Genomic DNA, 22,675 nt, shown 5'->3' with positions numbered 1-22,675 from the left:
CGCTCTTCTCTTCTGTTGGTGCCGGCAGGTCCGATCAGGAAGCCCAAATATGTAGAGAGCCCTCGCGTTCCTTCTGATGCCATCATGTCAGCACTCAGAAAGGTGGCTGATAACAAGGATTCCTCCCACAATGGTGAGTTTTGTTTCAGTTGTTTTAGTGTTTATACATAAAAGAAGCGCACACATCTAAGAAATAGAATCTAGAATCGCTCCTTACAGTTTGATGCTTGCAGCTTCAAGCATCAAACAGGAAGTCACTGTTTGAAGTGACTTCCTGCAAAAGTTGATGCAAAAATGAGCCTTCATCTACTTCATGTAGTCCCTTTTGCAAACACAATGGTACTGTGTTTACCTTCAACAAAGTGTTTATATTACAAAGGACTCAGTTTTCCACTGTGTATGAAAGCTCTGTTTGACTGAATTGCTCAGTTTTTATCACAAGAATCCAATGAGATCTTTTTTAATCTCTCTGAGGCTCCACATACTTGTGTTCTCGTGTTTCCACATTTCTGTGAGGTGTGCCTTCAGTGGCAGCCTTTCTCCTGTTGGGCGTTGTGTTTGTGTGTGCATGGGTAATATTCCTCCAAGTAGTCTTGTTTTGATTTCCAACAGAGCAGGACTGGTTCAGATTCCTCCCACAAGGCTTAAGTGGAAGATGTAGAAGACGTTATGTAGAAGACGTTATCTTTAGCAAAAGGCATTGCAGGAAGAGTGCCCTTTGACTGTACATGGCTTGTAAACACAGACCACAGCCAGCCGCCAGGTCACTGTTGACTGGGACATACCAAGACATAAGGGTGTCAGACATTTGGCTCAAACACATCTCAAAGAAAGCCACCAGCAGATAGTGGGCACCTGACAAATGTTCTGTCATGACAGCTGGTGGAGTGATGGTACTGTCAGCTAATTTTATATTTATTTAATATTTATTTTCTATGTCAGTGGAACTTTGAAATGGTGGAGAATATATATAGCTAAAAAGAGCATTATTAAATGTAAATATGTCATGCTGCAATAATCGCCTCCAAAAGCTCAGCTCATTTAACTTCAACTTGTTTTCTCAATTTTTATCTCTAATTTCACCCAAATAGCACAAATTCATTTTGAAGCATATAATCTGCATGCTTCTACTCCATTAAATTCTGTTTGTGTTTCTTTATATGAAATGCCTTCCAAAAATATTGCAGTTTTATACTTTTTGTTTGTTGAAACATCTAAAAAAAAGTTTCCTTTATGCTGATGCCATAAAATAAAGACCTGTCCAATCAACTGCCTTCAGAAGTCACCTAATAGAGTTCAGATGTATATAATTTGATATCAATATGAATGCAGTTGTTGGTGTGAAGGCCTCAGAGGTTTGTTAGAGAACATCAGTGAACAAACTTCATCCTGAAGACCAACAAACGCAGCAGACAGGTTAGGAAGAAAGTTGTAGAGAAAGTTAAAATGGAGTAATGGAAAAACCAAGATGTTCTTACCAATAATATATGTTGTTTATTATGGTATTATGACTTCAGTTTGAGATTCTGATGTGATCATGTCTGTTAGTGCTGACAGTAACTTTTCTTTAGAGCTAGATCTATTGAGGAAAATGCTGGAATAAGTGTATTTAATGGGATGTTTGAGATTGTTGCATAGCTTCATAAGAGCTGCAAAGAAATACATAAAAGCTGCCAGAAGGGGGACAGTTTTCTGAACTGGGCCAGTTCAGAAAATAAAAGGGGGGAAAAACTGAACAGCAAAATTAAGTTTAATGTTCTTTGCTATTTCTACTAACTGAATACATATATCTATACATATATATATATATATATATATATATATATGTATAGATATATATATATATATATATATATATATATATATATTATATGTTAGTCTAAACCTTTTTTTTACTTTGCACATGTCTGCAGATTAAAATATCTATGGCATAAAATTTTTATAAAAATATGCAAATAGTATTTATATATTGATATAAAATATTCTGTGCAAAATAAAATTGTTTTCTTCTATAAACAAATAATAGGGACAATTCTATTTTTAGACTTCCAAGACTAATTTAGCTCATTCTTATCACCCATAGCAGTAGTAAATAATGGTAAAATCTCTCTGGTTTTTCAGCCGGAGGGATATAAGCTTGGTTCTGTTCTCCAGGAGTGACTTGTACATGTTCTCAAATATTGACTCAGCCTTCAAAGAGCAAGAAGAAAGAGCCAGCCTCTTTTTTAAGGTCAGACAGCTTCCCATTTGTGCCTTTTATTTCCGCTGTGTACAGTTATTCAATAAATGCAGGAGAAAAGTCAGTGTATCGGTCAGGAGAACTGTTCTGTGTCTTTACTCACAACCATATTATCAAGTAAAAAGACTTCAGTGGGGAAAAATCTGTGCTGAGAAAACCAATTGACTCAAGTAATTATGTGTAATTAGGGACTTTGCAGATTTTAATCAATGATTGGTAATCATGGAAGCCCAGCTGATGGATCTCTGATAACATAGTTTGCTTTACTTGGATAAATTCACACTCTGAAGATATAGATTTAAAACACATTCCCTTGGAGTTGAATTTATTTTAAGCATATTTTTTTTTCTGCCTCTCAGGTCAGTACTTGTCCAAAAGATAAACTAATGTGTATTCATTAAGTCATTCAGCAAAACAGGATAGCAACAGCATTTTCCATTTCCATTTCATGTTTTAGACTTCAAACTTCCTCCTGAGGTCATAATCTGAAATCTTTCTTTCAAAAATTTGAAAGGAGTACCCTTGTCTGCCTGGCACTGTTTGACTGCCTTACTTTTACTCTGCAGTCACAAAGTGGGCAAATCTGTTAATCTGCGTCTTACATATTCTGGATGAGCTCATCTGGGTCATTGTTAAAAATAATATTCCCACCTCCTCCATGGTTGGAACCACACATTGAGATGCCATCCGTTTCCTTTTCCTGCTCCTTAAAAAGACATGGAGACTTTAGGATGCACTGTACCATAGTTTACAGAAGGGTACCACAGTTTATAGGTGGGGTCAGACTGTCTGTCCAGTGCTATTGTTCTTAAAGTTTCCCTTTACTGTCTGTGACCTAAGGTTTTCTTTCCGTTGGAGGTCAAGGTAAACCTTTAAGCACACAGGAGGTTAAATTGTTCATATTTATCACCATATATTTGGTATTCAATGTGCTTTGATGCCATGCAGCTGTACAGTTTACCTTGGTATGGTTTTCATTTCTGATATTTAACTAGGTGTTTCCATAGTTGTAGTAATTTCCATAGTCATTTAGATTTTTCAGTATTGATCTTCAATTTAAAAGCTATGTAAACCTTATTTATGAATACTAGAATACTAGCAACCCCACTGTTGCCAACTCATTGTCTTTCTTACTATATTTAGCAACATTACTGACAAAAGAAATCAATATTTGTCAAAATCGGAATTGGGAGGTCAGGCTTGTAAAAGATCGGTAATCAGCAATTGGCCAGAAAACGGCAATTGGTGCATCCCTACTACAGCGGGGCTGTTTGTGTGCATTAGGCATCACAGCTGCCTGTGAGCATCTGAAGTCTGTGAATACTTCAAATCTTTATATAACTACCTATTTCAATAGCTCAAACACCAAATAATATCTCTATATGGATTAATGCGCAAAACAGAAGCTGTCTGGGCGCGTAATGTCTACTTAATGTCTACAGTCTCCCTTATTTCCACTCTTGGTACGTCCAGTTAAAGCCAAGGAAAATAAATGGAGCTCTTGGATTAGCTGTTTTGCAGTAGCATGTCAAGTAGTATTTTACCTACATATTTTATTTTCCCAAGTTGCAGGACACAGTTTCCTCTTAGCCATTTCAGTTGTTTTATGTTTACAGTAAAGCATAAATTAGCAATTATGTTTATGCTGTCTTCTTGAAATGCAGAATTATGCTGGATTTGTCATTTAACGTTGCAACGCTATGAACTGATTGCTGCTTTGACGTCATCAAAGGGTGTTGACCGAGAGCCAAACAAATTCGAGTTGGAAAGTCTTCCAGCATGGAAAATGTGACATTTAGGGAACAGATTTATAGAGGGTTTGCTGGTGGGGGCGTTGAGTGATGCCTCTCTTGAATGTCAGATAACCCATGGTCCACATCTGTGGTCTTTGAATGCAACTAGTGTGTTGCTTACATGCTTTGTTAAATTGAGGACTGCAAAGATTTTTACTCTTCAATAAACGTCAGTCTGTCAAAACAACTTGATTTGTGTCCCTCTGTTACATTTGGCTATAAAACAATTCAGATGTTGGCAGATTTACAGATGGATCTAATTTGTTCCTCTTGGTTGGGACTTTCAGGGCAGTCATGCTCTGTATTGTGGACAAGCAGGATGGGCTGTAGGCTAAGAAAGGAAACATGATTTTGACCTGAGTTAAGTCTTTCTACATGGCACTGTCACTGTGGATGGATTGGGTTTCCTCTGTATGAATGCAGAATATATTTTTTTGTTGACAAATCCTTGTATCTATGTTTCTGTATGTGTGTATTTGGTTGCCAGAGGCGGCCCGCATTCTGGCACACAAAATAGTTTCAGCTGCCTAAGAGCCCTGTCTCTGCCAGTCAACCATGAGCCACAGGTTATGTCCTGTTATACAATTGTATTCTTTCCAAATTTAACCTTGAGCCAAACATTTGACACCTGCCTTCATAAACAGGTTTGTCTAGTAGCTACTACTGCTGCTGTTTTTGTCTTTTAAGGTGGTAATAATCTCCTGAAAGATGCATGTTGCTTAATAATTAGTAGCTTTTGGAGCATTGCAGATATCATATTATTCAAAAAGGTCCTGTTTCACTAATTAATAGAGAGAATGTTCAAAGCCCAAAAACGAGTATTGATAAATCAGGTTACTCATATATGCAGGACTTATTTTCATGTACAATGTTTTACAAAAATATTTATGCAGCTGGATTTCATTGACATTATGGCCATAAAGTTAAATGGATTTTAATTGGGATTTGGGATTACAAATTAACATTTTGTTAATTATGCAGAGGTGTACTTTTACAAATTAGCTTTCTTCTTAAAGCAATTGGTTGAATTTTTTTAGAGGTACCAGATTAAAGAGGCCTGAATGCAAATTCTCGTCACACCTATGATTTTTGTTTAGTAAGAATTATTGAAGTCGTGTGTCATTTTCCATCTTCTTCAACAGATTTCATTAATTTATGTTTCTCTATTACATAAATACAAGTAAAATATATAAATTTTGTCATTTCAGCTTGATTTTTATTAAATGTTGCATTTAATCTAAAAGCTTAGTTGGTTATGTCCTTAAAATACAGCCACTCTGTCCTGGTCTAAATTTGTGCGGGAAAATGTGTAACTGTTGCTCTAATAATTAACCAAATACCATCTGGCTCCAATTACAATGTTTACTGCAGCCAGGCTATACTGTCAAGCTGAGACATAAAGGCAGATTTGATTACTTGCATCCTAAGCATTGCCTCAAGCATTATTTTATTTGCAGACTCTGTATTGTCAGTAATATCATCCTAATTTCTACCAAATTCTCATTTGACTCTCCCATCTGTCTGTGCATTAAAGGACATTTATGGTTTTACCACTGGAATGTTGAATCGGACAGCTCGGTTTGCTTTAGGGGCATGTCACCTTGTAGGTCTGAACTGAAAGGGGGGAAGCAGGATGCGTTCTCTCGTTGAGGGTTCATTAAACAGCCTCTGCAGTCGGGGTAATGAAACTCTGGCTTCTAATGAGGACCGTCTGGATTGTTTTCCTGGCAGGAGTGAGTTAAGACAGCTCTGTGGAGCCAGGCTGTTCAAGGTGTCCCTCCTCCTCTTCGCCTTCCTCCTCCTCTCTGTCCATTCTCCTCTCCTGCCTCATCCCTTTCTTTTCCTCCTTCGTTCTTGTATCATGGAAGTACACGGCTGCTATTTCACACCTGCTCATAAACTTCCTCCGGCAGCAGATAACGATGTTGTTTTGCTATCCCTTCTCTGTGCAGTGCCGTTACTGGAATACCAAATTGGTTCCAGCTACATCCCTGGTTTTCCATAGCTCCAGGGCATTGTACCTTTGAGAGAACAAATCAGATCCTCCAACAGGCTACCGTTTCTCTTTAGGCTACTATCTTACATAATATCTATCTCACATTTGGAATAGAGATGTTACATTTGTCCTTTGACAAAGCCAGAGTTGGCATCGTACCCCAGTTTTATTGTCCGCCGGAGAATTGTTAATCATGTCATTTCTGTTATAAACTCTTAAAATGAATCATAAAATGTCTAGTGGCTTGTGAACGTTCCTCTTCATTCACATATTAAGTCATTGTATTGGGTGAAGTCCATTCAGAGGGTACCAATTAAAAAAGTAGGCCAATCACAATGAGTGAAGTTAATGAGAGGCTTGCTTGTAATTCTTCAAATCATTTTTAATTCTATCCAATTAGGTTTGGATCTCATTTTATTCACTGTGGAACTAAAAACAGTTTGTCAAAATTAGACACTTTCCAAATCTATTGTCACCCTTTTCCTTGCATATTTTACTACCAGATGTTGGTGGAGTAATCTAGAACTCATTTGTGCATTTTCCTAATTTGCACGGTCTGCCTCTACTAATAGCTTCCTTGTTTTCTTGGTTAAACAGTTTCTGAGTCTGGTTTTTTTTTAGACTACTGCTTTGTATGGACCCAAAGTACCTATTTTATCTACTCACTGTAGAGTTAGACATTGCAAATTTAGCTGATTTGCTGAAACGCAAATAAAATGCATGTCACACAGTTTTTTTTTTTTTTTTTTTGTCAATTGCTTAGTGTATTTATGATGTTATTTGGCTGGAAAACTTCCTTCAATGATCTGATGCTGTGTAGATTTTCTCTCTACCTCTGTTCCAGCATAAACACTCCTTGTTTTTGGGATTCACTCCCACTTTTAATGAATTTAGGGCCCTTGTGTAGAGAGACTACTGAACTTTTCTCTCTGAAATATGACTTCAAAATAATGCTCACATGTGGTAAGACGAGCTTCATGACATGAGATCAAAGTCCTCCTAAGTTAGACTGAGATATGCAACTACAAGGACTTCACAAGTTATTCAACATTGTTATACATCACTTTCAACAAATGCAGAAGTGCCTCAGGATGAGACTGAAACTGTAGTTTATCCATCAAAAAGCATAAAGTTATTCACTTGAAATATTGACTATGATTATGCCTTAAAGAAAGTGTGGGATCCATCTATATACTTCCCAAGGATTAATATCTGTATCGCTAAATATGTTCAGCTACAAACCCGTCCTTCACTGTCAGCTTGCAATCTCCTCAATAAATCATGTGCACAGAATGTTGGCTGGCTCAACTTGCACATTATTGACAATTTGTAAATCAATTAAATGAAAATGCTTTTTTTAATAATAAATACATCACATTATGATGCTTTTATAGGGCGACGATGCTGACGGTGGTTGGAGTTCGCCGTGCAATCTTCCGTTTTAAATTATGCGATTTCAGTAAAATATGTGCTAAAATATGTGAAGTTAGAAAAGCAAAATACTGTGAGTGCTTCCCTGAATAAAATTAATGTTTTTAGATTGTCATTAAGGAATGTAAAAAAAAAAAGAAACATTTCTACACACTGGGGTTGTTTTCTTTAAATCTTCCTCAGATGTATTTGCAACTTCCAAGTAAGTGCAAGATAGTGTGTTTTCTATTGACTATATGCTTCTCAGTGTCTTATTTTCTCTCACCATGCTGCCTTTAATAACACTAATACAAACCAGTCGTTACCGTTTTTGTTCCTCAACAGTGTTTCCAACTGGGTTGTGATAATTTGGACCCCCACTTTTCTTGTTGTGGTTTGTTTTATTTCTGGGAGATAAGAACTCTGTGAGATTTTCCAACCACAAAGAGCTCTAGTTTGTCTGCATTTTTCTAGGTAATTTGTTTTTAATTTATTCATTTGATATATCAAAATGGCTGTCTTGCTAAGGACATGAAAGGTAAATAAATATAAGGGAAGGAAATACAGAACTGTACACATCTATTTGGTGCATCATTCAAAAATGTTGCATTTCTAAAGGAGATGTGGACAGTATGACATTTACATACCCATAACAAGACTCCTTTTTATAACCAGGACACTGATTATAAACCAGGCTAAATAAGTTGCAGGTATTTATTTAGCCTGCAATAAATGTGCTTATCTTAACAATGTAACACAAAAATCATAAAAATCATTTATTTGAAAATCTGTGTTAATAATGGAACTACAATCACAATCTACTGAACAAGTTTTAGTCCTGAGACTGTCCTAGGTGGTGGATAATCTGACATGCATTGATAAATATTATGCTGCAGTTAAATTGGACAGTAAGGCTTTAGATGCTATCATCCTATGTGCAAGGGAGAAAAAGTTAAATAATCAATTTAGTTCATAAACATGCTGAAAGAAAATGGGGAAAAATGTTCTTACAACTTAAAAATGATTCCAACTGAGCTGGACACTTATGGTCAAACTGAGCTAAATAAATTTTTCCCCATGTTACAATAACTTTGTCAGTTTATATAAAAGGATTGCAATTATAAACCGAGAACAACAGCTTCTGGCAGAGTGCTACAGTTGGGAATAACGTCCATTGTCAATTCATGAGATGATAAATGTGTAACAGTTTGGATCTTCTCCAGTACTTGGTTTGGTTCTGATTCACTCAATATGGCTGTTCCCTGCAAGTGTCTTTTGGCCGGGCTTATTCTTTTTGTTGATAATTAAATTAGTATCTTAGCATTTTCAACAAATGGTTCCAGCTTACTTCAGTGTAACAAACAGCTGGTCACAAGATTACGTTAGACGGAAACCACTAATCTCGCTTTTGCATTGCAGTCATTAAAAAATCCACCAGTCAGCTTTTCTTTTTAGTACAGCAACAACAGTTATTGTTTATGTTCTTAAAAGGAGAGGATGTTATTAACAACTCTCTTTTTACAGCCACTTGTATGCCAAACATGTAATGTCCTGCCTTTATTGTGATTATGTTTGGCCCTGGCAATACACTCCGCTATTGAACTTGTTTGTATTTAATCAGATTTACTGTCAACATTATTAATAACCATGGAAGACTGAGGGCAAAGGAGAAAATGCAAAAGATGAAACTGAGGTGCTGACAGAGTATGTATGATGCATGAAAATTATTTTTCCCTATCATTTTATTCACAGCTTCTACATAGTGTTGAAAAAATTTTGAGGTATGAAATTTTCTTGTAATATTTTCCAAGTGTGTGGTTTCTATGGACAAAACATGTTTATTCAGACTGTGCTTCAGAAAGTGATTTTTAAAAAAATGCTCCAAAGAATTGCTGTAATCTTCAACCTCAGTGATACGTAAGAGATCTTTGGAAGAACAGCTGTCCTTGCAGTTAGATCAAGACTTATGAGCACAATCAGTTACAACCAGTTTCATTGCACAAGACCTCTTCTATAACATTTTAAAGTATTTATTTTGTTTAATTTTAATGGTTATGATGTCCAACTAACGAAAACATCAAATTCAATTTCTCATGAAATGGAGATTACACTATGCCAATAAAACTAAGGTTTTAATACAGAAATATCATGTCATGACCAGGTTATGACCCACACAGTCATGGGGCGTCCACTGATTTGACAGTTGTCCAGCGCACACTGTTTGAAACCCTCAACCATGAGGTTATTTCGTAAGAATTTTGTTCCAGGCATGTTAATGAAAACTTGAGTGGAGGGAAAAAATGGAGTATGAGGTAATGGAACTTAGTCACGAAAAGAGTTTAAAATCTTACATTTATTTCAAGTGTCTCATTTTCATTTTGGTGAATATGTCTTTAAAATCCAGTTTCTATGACAACATGGATATTCCACAAGGTCAATAAAAATAGGACATTTGACACAGAATCATTATCCTTATGAGCATTTTGTTAATGTAATACTTGTGCTCAGTTTTTTGGGGGGCTTCTTTTCACATGAATTATGCCATCAGTGCAGTTTCTCATTGAGGCAGTTGAGTTTCGGTCATCCTTCATGCTTGTGCTGTGTATCTACCACAGTTTTCTCTCCTCTCAGTTTTCTGTTAATATGCTTGAAACCAGAAGTCCAGCAAACCAGCAGATAAAAGGTAACTTAATAAATATCTGGACATTATTTAAATTTTGACATTTAGGCTTATAAGTTGGTGTTTGAAAACATGGCACATTGATGTTCATACAACATTTTTGTGTATCATGATTGTTTCTAACTCTGACAATAGAAACAATTTATGTTTCTATTATCAGAAAACAGTATTGTTTTGGAGCTCCATTTAAAGCCTGTATATTTAAATATCTTCAGAACTGAATTTGAAGATTTATATATGCACTCTTTACTAAAAACTAGTTAGGAATTGTCTATATAATGTACAATATTTATCTGTGCTGTAAGGCTGTCGCTCCGATCTTTAATAATTTTCTAAAGGAAAATGCTTGAACAAAGTTAGTTAAAGCTTTGCCTCAGAAAGCCTTGGTTCACCTCATTTATATTCACAGGCTTTATGAGTGAGAGCTGTAAACAAGCAGAAAGCCCTGGAATTGGCACTCAAAGCATGTTGCTAGACATGCATAGAGCCTCTGCTTTCTTAACAATGCCAGACATTCACATGCATTCACACACACTCAAGCCACAGCTCCCTCCTCACTCTCTCCCTTACTCGTCTTCTCCTCTCGCCCTCTACGGGTCTGCAGCACATCAGCAGCTGCTGGAGGAGTGCAGCAACGCATTTCAAAGCAGAGCCGAGGAGGGCAGGGCAGGCAGCGTGGCCCTGTGTGGCCCAGTCAGAAGAAAGAGTGTGTGTGTGAGAGAGAGAGGGGGAATCTTCCTGGCTAACTGCACTTCTCTCCCTCTGTTTTTACCCCTTCTCTCATCTCCAGAGCTGCAAGCGGAGCAACAGCCAAGCTCCTCCTCTCCTGCCACTCAGGAACTGATGACAAGGCTGGGCTTTTTACTGGGAGAAGGGATCCCGGGCACAGCACGCATACCTATGGACGACAAGAATGAAAAAAAGGTATTTAATTTTTTTCCTTCCCTCACTCCCTTTCACCTTCCTCCCTCCTTTCCCTCACCCAGCAGCAGCAGCTGCCACTGCTGCAGCACTAAGATTCACAGATAGAGAAGCTAATCAGAGGAGCTGATAGTTGTCACACTCCAATAGTAAAATGGATTATTATTTTGTTATTTGACTTATTTTTTCTTTGTGAATTATGGACAAGTTTGCAAGCTGTATTGGATTACTTTTTTCTCCCACAACAAGTAATGGTAACTATGAGACTACTGAACTTGAAGTGTTATAATTGTTGAAGGGAAACTAAGTGAAGATTTTAAATTGGTTGCATGTGCCTTTATTTCTGTGCAAGCTCTTATTGTCGTTCTGTAACTTAAGTGCTATTTCAGGGGCGGCTCTGGAGAATGTAACAAGAGCATCTGAGCCTGGGTCCAGAAATAGTTATGTTAGGTCTGAGCCTCAGTTTGTTTGGCTCCGCTAATTAAGCAGGGACTTTGTGTGGAGCAAAGCCCAGCATGCTGCGCTTTCCTCATCCATCTCATGTCCGGGATATGTTTTGACGCTGAACTGGCGATTCTAGGAACGTGATAGAGGCTTAGAAAGTGTTTCATAAATCACAGTCATTACAGGAGGTGTCATAGGAGGGGACGGCCAGTACGAGTGGGTTAATGGTTTAGACTTTGAGGTGCTTTTTGTGCCTGGGTCTCCCAGACCATGTTGCTGTCATCTGCAAGCAGTTCTCTTTCTCCGTGACGCTGTTTTACAGCACGTCTTTAACTCAGCGTGTTTTAGTATTGCCTCAGAGCTAATTATAAAATCTCAGTTTGGTCTCCGACTGGGTTGTTTGTTTACAGAAAGGAGGGATATAAAAAGAAAGAATGCTATGCAGTTAATGTTACGGCTCTACAAGTTGTTAATCATGCTGTCACAGCTATTTATTAGTCTGACTATTCTATGTCTACTGTTTCAATCTTATATTTTGAAACACAAAGAAAACTCACTTAGTCCAGTCTCTCTTCTTTCTTCTTTTAAGAGTAAATGATTACAGTCATGCATTAATGTATCAAGCAGAATAAATGGGAGCTCACAATTTTAATGATTACCAGTAAACATGGTTTAAGGTTGAAAGTGACCATCACAACTTCTCAAATGGTCAGAAGAAGAAGAAAAAAAAAAGAAAGTCCTTAAGGCAGCAAAATATCTCGAAATGCATTATGAAGACCAAGGAGCACAACAAACAGGTCAGTGATGAAGTTATGGGTTAGATTTAAGTTATAACATGACATTCTGAGCTTTAAAAATCTCACAGAGCATTGTTGAGTCAATCATTTAAAAAAATAAAATAAAATAAAAAATCTAACGAAGAGTGTTGACCAGGGAAGCAACCACAAAACTCATTGTAAATTTGGAGATGTTGAAGTGATCTACTGCTCAGGTGGAAGAATCTGTCAACAGCACAACAATTATTTGTGGACACCACAAACCTGGCCTTGATCATGAAAAACGGGAAGAAGAAAGCCATTGTTGACAGAAAGCCATAAGAAACTGGTGAGCAGTTTGTGACTAGTCATTTCAGAGATACAGTAAACATGCAGAAGAAGATGCTCTGGTTACATCAGAACTTTTTGGCCTATATGCAAATCACTATATATTACCCTAAACACTAGCCTCACTATGAAATAGTAGTGGTGGAAGCATCATAATGTGGTGATACTTTTCTCTAACAGGGATATGAAAGCTGGAGAGAAGTGATGAGAGGATGAATGGAGTTAAATGCAGAGAAAACCTAGAAGTAAACCAGCTAGAGGCTTTTGAGCACTTGAGATTCCAAGCAGAGCAGAAACTCTTAACATGCTTCTGGTGCTACAATGGAGTCCACGTCAACGTTCAGTTAATAATCTGCAGTAAAACTTAAAAATAGATGATCAAACAATGTTCATCATTTTGAGATGGCTTCCGGTCTCAAGATGTAGGGTTAGGGTCAATCCTCATAATTGCAATGTAACACACTTTTCATATTTTTATTTGCAGAAATGTATGGAAACTGCAAATCAGTCAGCTTGCATGTCCCAATTTTGTACTGCTTTATATTGCGCTATCACATTAAATCCTACTTAAATGCCTTGTTTGGGATTGTTATATCGTATGTGCAGATACCTTACATACCTTTGCATTGTTTTCCATATGCAAACAACGCCACCCATTATACCTAGTGATGTGTACTGGTGTCTGTAAAGTTCTCCACAGAAGGAAAAAATAATTCTTGAAGTTCGTTAGCAATAGTGGATAGAAAAGTTTTAGAGTGATAATTTGTCATTTTCTATGTTGTCTGCAGTGACTTGGCTTTTCTTACAAAGAATCAGTGATGACCTTCATTTACTTTTCATTGAATTGAAGGAAAATGATGAAAAGGAGCACAAACGGATTCATTTGGATGTGTACTCTTTTCTGTTTTTTTACAAACAGAGATTCAGCCTGTTGTATGGTTGTCAGGCAACCTTGATGACTTTAGAAAGCTGTCTATTGTGTCACGACAGAGTCTTTTATTCTGTGCATTTTCCTTTGAATTTATTTGGACTTCTCTACCACATGGATATCAGTGTATTTTGATCCAGCTTGTACCGTTTACAGAGCTTACACCCTTCGGCTTGTGTGTCATGCTCACATGTAAAACCCATGCCTATTTGCTAAGGAATGTCTTCTATTGGTTTCACATGATTCAGGTCAAACAGATTGTGAAGTTAGATCAAATCTGCCTCTTTGCTTTCTTTTTTAAATGCTGGATTTGCCTTCTGGATAAAACTCAAAAAATATTGCTTGTTTTACAAAATATGTGATATCTTGCCCTGGTGATAAGCTTACCTGAACTTTCATTGATTTTGCTTAATCTCATATTTTCTTGTTGTATCCAAGCCCTTTCTTCTGCTCTCTCTCTCCTCAGTGCACTCTGACCAGCCAGGGAATTAGCCCCTGCTCCACCCTGACCAGTAGCACGGCATCTCCCTGCACCGACAGCCCATGCTCCACTCTCAACAGCACAAGTCGTCCCCCACTCAGTCGTTCCAGCCCCTGTGGGACCATCACCAGCCCCAGCTCCACTCTTGAGAGCAAGGACAGCGGGATCATAGGTACGATACAGCACCTCTCCATCCTTTTAGAGTTCAAGGGAAAATAGTGAGAATGGAAAACGTTCTCTTAGTAGGAATGTTTTGGTTGGGATTTTTAATTTTTAATCTTTTTAGTTAGGATTACCAATGTTAGTCATCTTTGTTTAACACCAGTATAATGAGCAGGGGACTTTTTAAGAGATTAAAAGTATCCTTTAAATCCAGCAGCTTTCATTCATTTGTTCAGCATTTGGTAGAATTTTATTTTTAACTTGGATCTAATCTTTTAGGTATCTTTCCACAATCTTCCCAGAATAGTTTGGTTTAATTTTGCTCCATTCCTCCTGACAAAGCTGATGGAACCAAGTCAGGTTTGTAGGCCTCCCTGTTGGCACACCCCTCATCAACTTTGCCTACAGATTTTCTAAAAAAACAGAGATAAAGTTTTTGTGATGGTAACGCAAAAACATTGAATGTATTTTTCTTAAGCCTCAGGGTAACCCAATGGCGGTATGTTTGGTCATTGTCCATGGAAATCCCAAGCATCAACTCCCCTGCTGATGTCTTGAGATCTTGTTTCAATTTCCACAAGACATTCTCATGGGGTGCAATCCATTTTGTCAATGGAAATGGTACATCTTACAGCAAAATGATCCCACATCATGATATCACCTCCCGATTGTTCATAATTTAGATGGTGTATTTAGACTTTTAACCTTCCCTCTTTCTCCTCCAGAAGAATAAAGTAATACATTATCTTGTCTTTATAAATTAGCAGCACAGCTTAGAAAAGTGACCAGAGTATTTGCAGCCTCAGAACTACCCCCTTCAGTTCATCAATCAACCTCCAGTTGAATTTAGAAAAACCTTGAAAAAGCCAAAGCATGTAATGACTTGTAAACACTCTTAAACTTTTCGTTACTTATCTCCCTAAAGTCTCAGAAAGTAAAGAGTTTCACATAAAGACGCTTTATGTTAAAATTGTTACCTTGTGTGTCGTTTTTGCTTTCAGAACAAAGAAAACGTACCTGTGCAATGTCAGTCATTTGTCGCTCTGCCAGGCTTGTTAAGACTGAGCAGCATTTGTGTGACATGTTATTCATCCTGAGTGTCAGTCAGTTGGTTTGTAGGAAGCTGCTTCAGCAGGAGGTAGCGTCATCCTGACAGTTGTAGCAGTTTGACGTTGTGCTGGATCTCTTGTAATAGTCCTATAAGACATCGAGGGATTCATGCAAGCTGACAGGAAGATGGCATAGTCTGTTGATGCATTAAGTCGTCTACTGTTTCCTCCTCACATGGCCACTCAGATGTTAGGGTCTTATTCTGAAAATGGGCGTTCACATGTATTTAAGGATGAATTAAATACATGTGTAATCGAACCTTTGGCTATGTACCTTAAAGTTTTCTTTTTATTGCTGTCTGTGTTTTTATTAAGAATTCCACTGTTCACACAGGTGAAGCAAAATGCATTCTAACGCTAACAACAATTACACCATGTGGCTTTCAAACTGACTGACTTGATATATTTGCAGCAGAAACCAATATGTGCCAAAGCCATTCATAACACAACATTTGGATTTCCAATTCTGCAGGGTTTCTATAACTGATTGCCATGAGTCTGTCATTCTGCCTCCCCTAAAGTAATATTATTGCTCAGCACTGAATAATTTATGAAGGCTGTGATATAGTATCTTCCTGCCAGAGGTGCCGATGCAAATCACGATTAAGCATTTGCTGGAATTCTGCAAAATGGTCTAAAAGTGTGCAACTTAACAAGAGGATCCTCAATTTTCAGAAAACATTCAATTTGAAGTCCTCACATGATGTAATCTGTAAATTGTATTAATTACAGAAATGTAAAACTGAGGGAATAACCTGATGTTTTAGTAGTTTGAATGAATCTGACTTTATTCTTGAATGGTTCATTTTTAGTGAATTAAGTATTATTTCAGATAAATCAAACTATTCATCAAGTAAAAAAGCAGAATGAAAATAAGCCCAAATGTGACGCCTTTACACTAAATTATTTCAAATCTTGGTAAAGTGATGCTTCAACGTCTATGAACACATCTTGATTGGACTTACATTTTATCTGATCATTTGTCTTAGAGTTTTTAAAGACACTTTCTTTATGTCCTGTGCGTTTGGCTTTATTTTCCTCAAATTTGTGGAGTCTTAACTATTCTTTTGTTCTCTACTTGTCTAAATTTGTCTTTTTTGAAACCCAGACAGCTGTCATCGCTAGTGGTCGGGAAAAATTGAGTTATAGTTGTAATTTGGGGCCAAATGAATAAATAGATGTTTTTAATTCTGCCCTCATTAAATCTTCAGCAGTTAAAATACAAATAACATCCCTGGCTTCAGCCCTCATTTCTTGTTTCTTACAATATCTATGACCCACACTTTTCTGTGCAGACAGAAAAGAAAACTGAAGCTGTTAGTTGAACAACTGTCCCTAGTTTCATGACAACGTACCAAAATACAGAAATATTAGAGATAATTTATACTTTAAGGAGCTGTGAAATATATGAACATTGACGAGATGAAACAGTCCTTTCTCATCTTAGCTGCATTAGCAACACCTAATGTGTTAGACGAGCAACAAGTAATGACTGTTCCTTCATAGGCATCAAGCTGAATTAAAATTCTGTGTTTTACTAATTTGTGTGCAAATAGAGGGGGTTGGGAAATGATCAGAACCACTGGGCTGAGACATCTCTCTCCCCTACCTTGATAAAATGGTTCTAACGAAAAAGAAGAACAAAGCTGTGCTGCACGTCAGATTCCTGTCGGTGATTAATGTTCCCTGTTCTTTGAAGTTTCACTCTGACTGGTTTGAAAAACACAATAATTTGACTTTGTACTGAATTGAGTTCCTTTTTTAGCAGCGCAGACTGGCTAAAAAGGGACGTGGGAACCTGAAGTTATTACTGAAAAACAGCTTTTTAAATGACATGAAATAAAAGTCTGTTTAGATGTGAATAATTAACCATTTTTTACTCATACTTGGGGCAAATTTAGAGAAACTCACGCATGCACAGAGCAGTTATGCAAACTATGTAAATGGACAACAGAATTCGAACCCATGACCTTTTTTCAGCAAGACAAAACTGCTTCCAACTGTGCCACAGTACAGCCCTTCTCTTAATTTGTGAAAAAAACCGAGATGAGAATTCTTTCCTCAGTAGCACCACCTAAACCTAAGATTGCTGATGGTGTTAATGCATTATACATTCTCTAAACAAAGCAGATCTGATTTGTTTTCACCTTCTGAATGCCCAATCACCCATCATGAGCAATCAAGAAAATCATGCAATTCTAGTTGCCAACTGATTTCTCAGTCCATGTCTTGTTTTTTTTTTTTTTTTTTTTTACCTTCTGTGTGTCTACCTCCTCTCAGAGAACATGTCTGTGTTTTATGGTTTTCTTATAGGATTGGAGGATTTGTTCTTACCTAAACAGAACTCCAGTCTAAACTTGACTGTTTTTAGACCTGTGTCTTCTTTCTCGCTCAATGTTTGGGTGTGGATTTTTTTTTTGTTTGTGCTACATCTAATTACTGTTTTCACCGTGTAAAGCTGAATGAATAGTCTCATTTAAAACAAGCCCTCTGAGCTAAATCCTTAAACTAATTTAACAAATCCAAGCTGCCATGCCTCCTACTTTTTATTAGTGCGCAGAGAATGTTGCTGTCGATTGAAAATGAGTTTCTGAGCAGCGTTGATAAGAGCAATGAGTTATTCAAAGTTCCATTACAGCTCACTGTCTCAGTGAAGATTAAGACTGATAAATGTTCATATCACACAAAGAACACTGCCCTAATTTATCTCGCCTCTTTCTTTCCTATTATCCCTCCTCATTGGCTCAAATTCTGTTTTCTATCTCCATTCAGCCACCATCACTAGTTCCTCTGAGAATGACGACCGCAGCGGCTCCAGCCTCGAGTGGAGTAAAGATGGCAGCCTGAGGAGCACCGGGTGCCATGGCTTGGCACAGAGCGTGCGGGCTGACACGTGCTCTCCCGTGGTGGAAGAAGAGTCCAGTAGTGCCACTGCAACACCAGCTGACACTCCGTCGAGGACAGACCAGCAGCAGCAGCCCCACACACCAGCAGGAGCACAGGGGCCACCACGACCACTAGGTCATACATCCGACGGGCCGAATCCATATCCACCACAAACATCCTCTTCCCTCATCATGCCGAGGCCAAACTCTGTCGCTGGTAAGAACGTTCTCTGTTCTTGGAAAATGTCACAAATAAACAATCTGTGTGAATGTGCTACTGTAGCTGTCTTGGTGAATAGCTTTGTCAATCAAGTTCTTTTGACTGTTAAAGAGAGCTCTGCCTGGAGGCTGGCAAGTGAAATGTTATTTTAGTCCAAGCAGGTGAGCGGTACAAATGGCCAGGAGCAGGAAGTGATATAAAAGAAATCAGTACAGGTTTTGCTTTTCACAGCTGGGCGTCAGGGCAGAAGTTTAGGATTAGGCAGCTGCTGTGTGTTGCGCCTCGGCACTGGCTGCTATGTCAGCTCCAAGCACAACCTGCTGTCTGGTTGATCTGTTCTGCATTCCTTCCCTTAAAGCTCCCTGTTGTGGTTTGGCTCACGATATTCACACAGCTGTCACAGTTGTTGATATTCCCCGGTACCCCCTTTCTCCACTCATGTCTTCCCCTTCTTTTCTACTCCCTGATCTCACCCGTCCACCTCGCTTCTGTTTTTGTTGTTACTGCTTTTGACCTTGACCCTTTTCACCGAATTCTTATGAGCCAGACATGGAAAGCATCAGGGATCCAGCCAAGAGGCTGCCCAGCTTGGGTGGGAGAATATATTGACGTAACAGCTATTAATTCTAAGCACCACAAATCTGCTTTTTATGGGGCAAAAAGAAAGCCATTGTTTAAAAAAAGCAATAAGAACTCCTACTTGCAGTTTGCGACCATGTATTGTGGAAACATGAAGGTGGCAGCATTATGCTATGGGGAGGCTTGAGCACAGAGTGGATGAAGTTGAATGCAGGGCAATTCTGGAAGAAAACATTTTAGCGGACACTGAAGTCTTTAGACTGACGGTAAGATTCACCTGGTAGAGTCATACCGGAAAATTACGTCAGTATCTGCAGTGAAAATTATCAACGGAAGAGGTTCAGAGTTACAAATGTCACATTTCTTATATTTTTATCAATAAAACAACAGTGCAGAACTCTATTTTGGTCTGTCACATACATTTCCAATAGAATTGTGAGAAAGTAAGGGACAATATGCACAGATGAATTTTGCTTTTCCAGACCTAAAATGTCTGCAAGCTTAGGGTCAGGTTTATAAATGCTTGAACCGACAACGTAAACACTAAGGTCATGACTCCAGCATTTGTTTGACAGATGGGAGAATGTGTTGTGTACAGAGGGTGAAACATTTCTTCGGCAAGAGGTATATTACATACAAAGTGAGGTTACATGGGGACAAAGAACAGAATCGTGTGGCGTACAGTATTGCCACTGAAATAGGCCACCTTCCACTTTAGAAGCAGGAACTGAAACTGCTTGATCGGATATGTTTTCAGCTGGAAAAATAAAAATAAGTCGCATGTCTAAAGCTGGAACAACAACGAGCACATTGACTGCTAATTGTTTTCTTTAACCTTTTTAACTGGATTGCATCTTTCTTATCTATTATGTTTTGTACCATAAAGCTTAACAGGCCAGACGCACTGTGCCTCATAAAGCTAGCAGACCAGGAAATATTTGGCAGTATACGTGTGCTTGTTTTATGGGTTGATGTCATAGTTATGCAGCATTGCCCTCTGGGGCCCTTGACAATTCACACCTTAGATTTTACGCTGTGTGACAAAACCATGAGAGAGGACATCAAGGACGCAGTAAGACGTCTTCATTTATGGCTGCGACTGGGCTGTCTAGGTGCCCCAGTGAGGCATGGATGCCTCTCCTGAAGAAAATTATATTTAGAGAAAAAAATAGCGATGAGCTCATTTTAATGAAAGCTGCTCCTGTTTTTGATGCATCAACTCAGAATCTCGGTGACTGACGTTTTTATTCATCTTTGTACTCTGTCTTAATTTTGACCAAATGCCATTAAAGAAAATATGATACAGTGGTAAAGCCTAAGAAACCTGGTGTAAAGTTGACACTCATCCACTTTAATTCATTATTGTGTCCTTAGACAAGTGAAAATAATGTTTTTACCTCAATCTTTGCTGGTTTAAAGGGGAACGATAGTGCTATGTTTTCAGAAATAGAGAAAACTTTCATCATAACATCCTTTTATATGGCATTGCAGTAAAAATATGTTTAACCCTAGGAGCAATAAGACTGAAGATTTTAGCTGACACGGCAGCAATGCATTCCCATACTATCAAACCTCCACCTCTGTGTTTAATAATTTCTTTGACTTTGTGCTGACAGCGTGTTAACGTTGTAAAATGTGCTGCTTGACTTGCCTATGATCTTGCTTCTTTGGATTTACATGGATCAGGTTTTGGATCATGCTATATAGTTTTTAATGACCCTATGTAGCATGTGCTTTGCTTAAGAAAATCAAAATTTTACAATTTGAGATGCTTCATTTTGTTGAAGCATCTCGGTTAAATATTTCAGAAAGCAGATATGTTTATCAAAATCAAAGATCCATATTAGTTTTGGCCAAAGGAGTTCCACAGTTTTTAAGTCATGTGTTCAGCTGCTTGTGATGGTGTTGCTCAGATTTGGAGCATGAAATAACCCTGCTATGTGGGAGATGAATGACATCACAGTGCATTGATTTAATTTAGCAGTGATTTGTTACCTTCCAGGTTCTTATGTTGTGTATTGGGCTTTTGCATGCACTCACTGTTTGTATTCTGAAGTTGTCTCTTCGTTTGGCAGCAGTCTTGCTCTGAGCTTACCTCATCAAAAAATGATGGGGCCGAGGTTCATTTGTGTTCTTTAAAGAAAAAAAAACGCATGTGGAGAATAAAAAGCCAGATTTTCTGACAGGTTTATCTCTTTGCTAAGAGTCTGAGAAGGATAAAATTCAGATGCCTTCTGTTTTTCAGACATCCTTTTGGCTCAGTTTTTTGAGAATCTCATTTGTGATTGTGAAGTGTTTGCAGAGGTCAGATTGTAATTACAAATGTGTCTTGAATTTCTGCAACACTGAGGCGTAAACAAAAAATAATAGCCTTCTGAATCAAATATTCGCTGGCACCAGTCTGTTCCAGTGCAGCAGGTTGACATAGTTTCACTTCATCTTGAATGCTGGGAGCTCTTATGATTTTTGCTGTTTTTATTTGCTCTTTGTTTCCTTGTTTAAAGACGCCATATCATGGCTGTTTGTGATGTCTCCAGGGAGCCATGGAATTCACATCCGGCCATAGCTTTATGTAGTCACTAATCTGTTTAGTTCGCAAGTCAAACGAAAACAGATAAGCCATTCATATCCTCCGGCACATTTCGGAAAGGTCACAGAGGCATCTTCAAAAATGTCCATTTTCAGAGCTGTTTTGATGCCTCTGTGTCACAGCAGGAGGAAAAGAAAAACTCTTTGAGGGATCAATTTTTTTGAGTTTGCAAACCCCTCTCAGCAGCACCCGTCTGAAAGATCTACTATTTTAATGCCCAGTCTTAAAATAGTAGAGTGTGGGATAAAGTCTCTCCTTCAGAGTTTGACAGTCAACATCCCACTGTTTGAATTCTATAGAAAATATATCTTTCCACAAGCATCTACTCTTGTATAAAGTCTGTTTTTCTTGAATATTTTTAATAATTACATCGTTTTTTGTTTTTGCAGTATTTATTTACTTTAATGAAGATTATTCAACATTTATTTTGAGGACCCTCAGTTCCAGCTGATTGCTAAAGACCAACAATATTGGATAAAATTAGGTCAATTAGTTCAGCCAGTCTATATGCACCTTAAAAAGCTGTGATACCTGGAAAAAGGACAAATATTTATACATAATATATAGCATGAGCGCTATCATCACACAAACTGCATTCCTTTTTGTTTCTACACTGAGTATAGATACAGAATACGTTTGATAATTTATATTCTGTCAATCTTTATCAACACATATTCATAAAACACTAATAATTCTCTTGCACCAAAAATTAAGAGCTTTGAGCTTATGAAACTACACAAAATGCAAACTCTTTATTCTTATGTATTCTTATGTTTTTTTTAAATTTGCATATGGAGTACTACTCCACATGGCTAATTAGCATAAGCAAAAGGATCACAAGACAAATTAAAATAATCACCTCCATGCATTTTCTTTTTGCCAGAGAGATATCCCATTTTTTTATTCATGGATTCTAATCCAAGTTGCATGAAATTAGACAAACATATGTTGATGACAAACATATGTTGATGACAATAAAATCAATGTCAAAATAACTTGAATGTACCTAAAATGTGCTGTGAAATAAACATACTACATTTCATCCGTCTGATCCGCTTTATGTGAGCGTCATTGTGTCCCACTTGCTAATTCATAATGCTTAGTATCCTGCAGGATTTTTCTGGAGCTTACTAAG

General features: G+C 37.8%; 1 protein-coding gene across 4 annotated transcripts in view; it reads left to right on the top strand.

Moving 5' to 3' along the window:
* tanc1b (tetratricopeptide repeat, ankyrin repeat and coiled-coil containing 1b) overlaps positions 1-22,675 on the top strand; it is a 100,195-nt gene that overhangs the window by 43,625 nt on the left and 33,895 nt on the right. For all 4 annotated transcript variants that reach the window (XM_055031663.1, XM_055031661.1, XM_055031662.1 and 1 more), the window contains 4 exons: positions 29-133; positions 10,909-11,042; positions 13,981-14,167; positions 18,039-18,368. In XM_055031663.1, coding sequence (XP_054887638.1) covers positions 29-133; positions 10,909-11,042; positions 13,981-14,167; positions 18,039-18,368 — 756 coding nt within the window. The remainder of the gene's footprint in view (positions 1-28; positions 134-10,908; positions 11,043-13,980; positions 14,168-18,038; positions 18,369-22,675) is intronic.

Source organism: Poeciliopsis prolifica, unplaced genomic scaffold (assembly GCF_027474105.1).
Source record: "Poeciliopsis prolifica strain line A6 unplaced genomic scaffold, Auburn_PproV2 SCAFFOLD007, whole genome shotgun sequence".
NCBI classification, from domain to species: Eukaryota; Metazoa; Chordata; class Actinopteri; order Cyprinodontiformes; family Poeciliidae; genus Poeciliopsis; species Poeciliopsis prolifica.
This window is presented reverse-complemented; position numbering and strand designations above follow the sequence as displayed.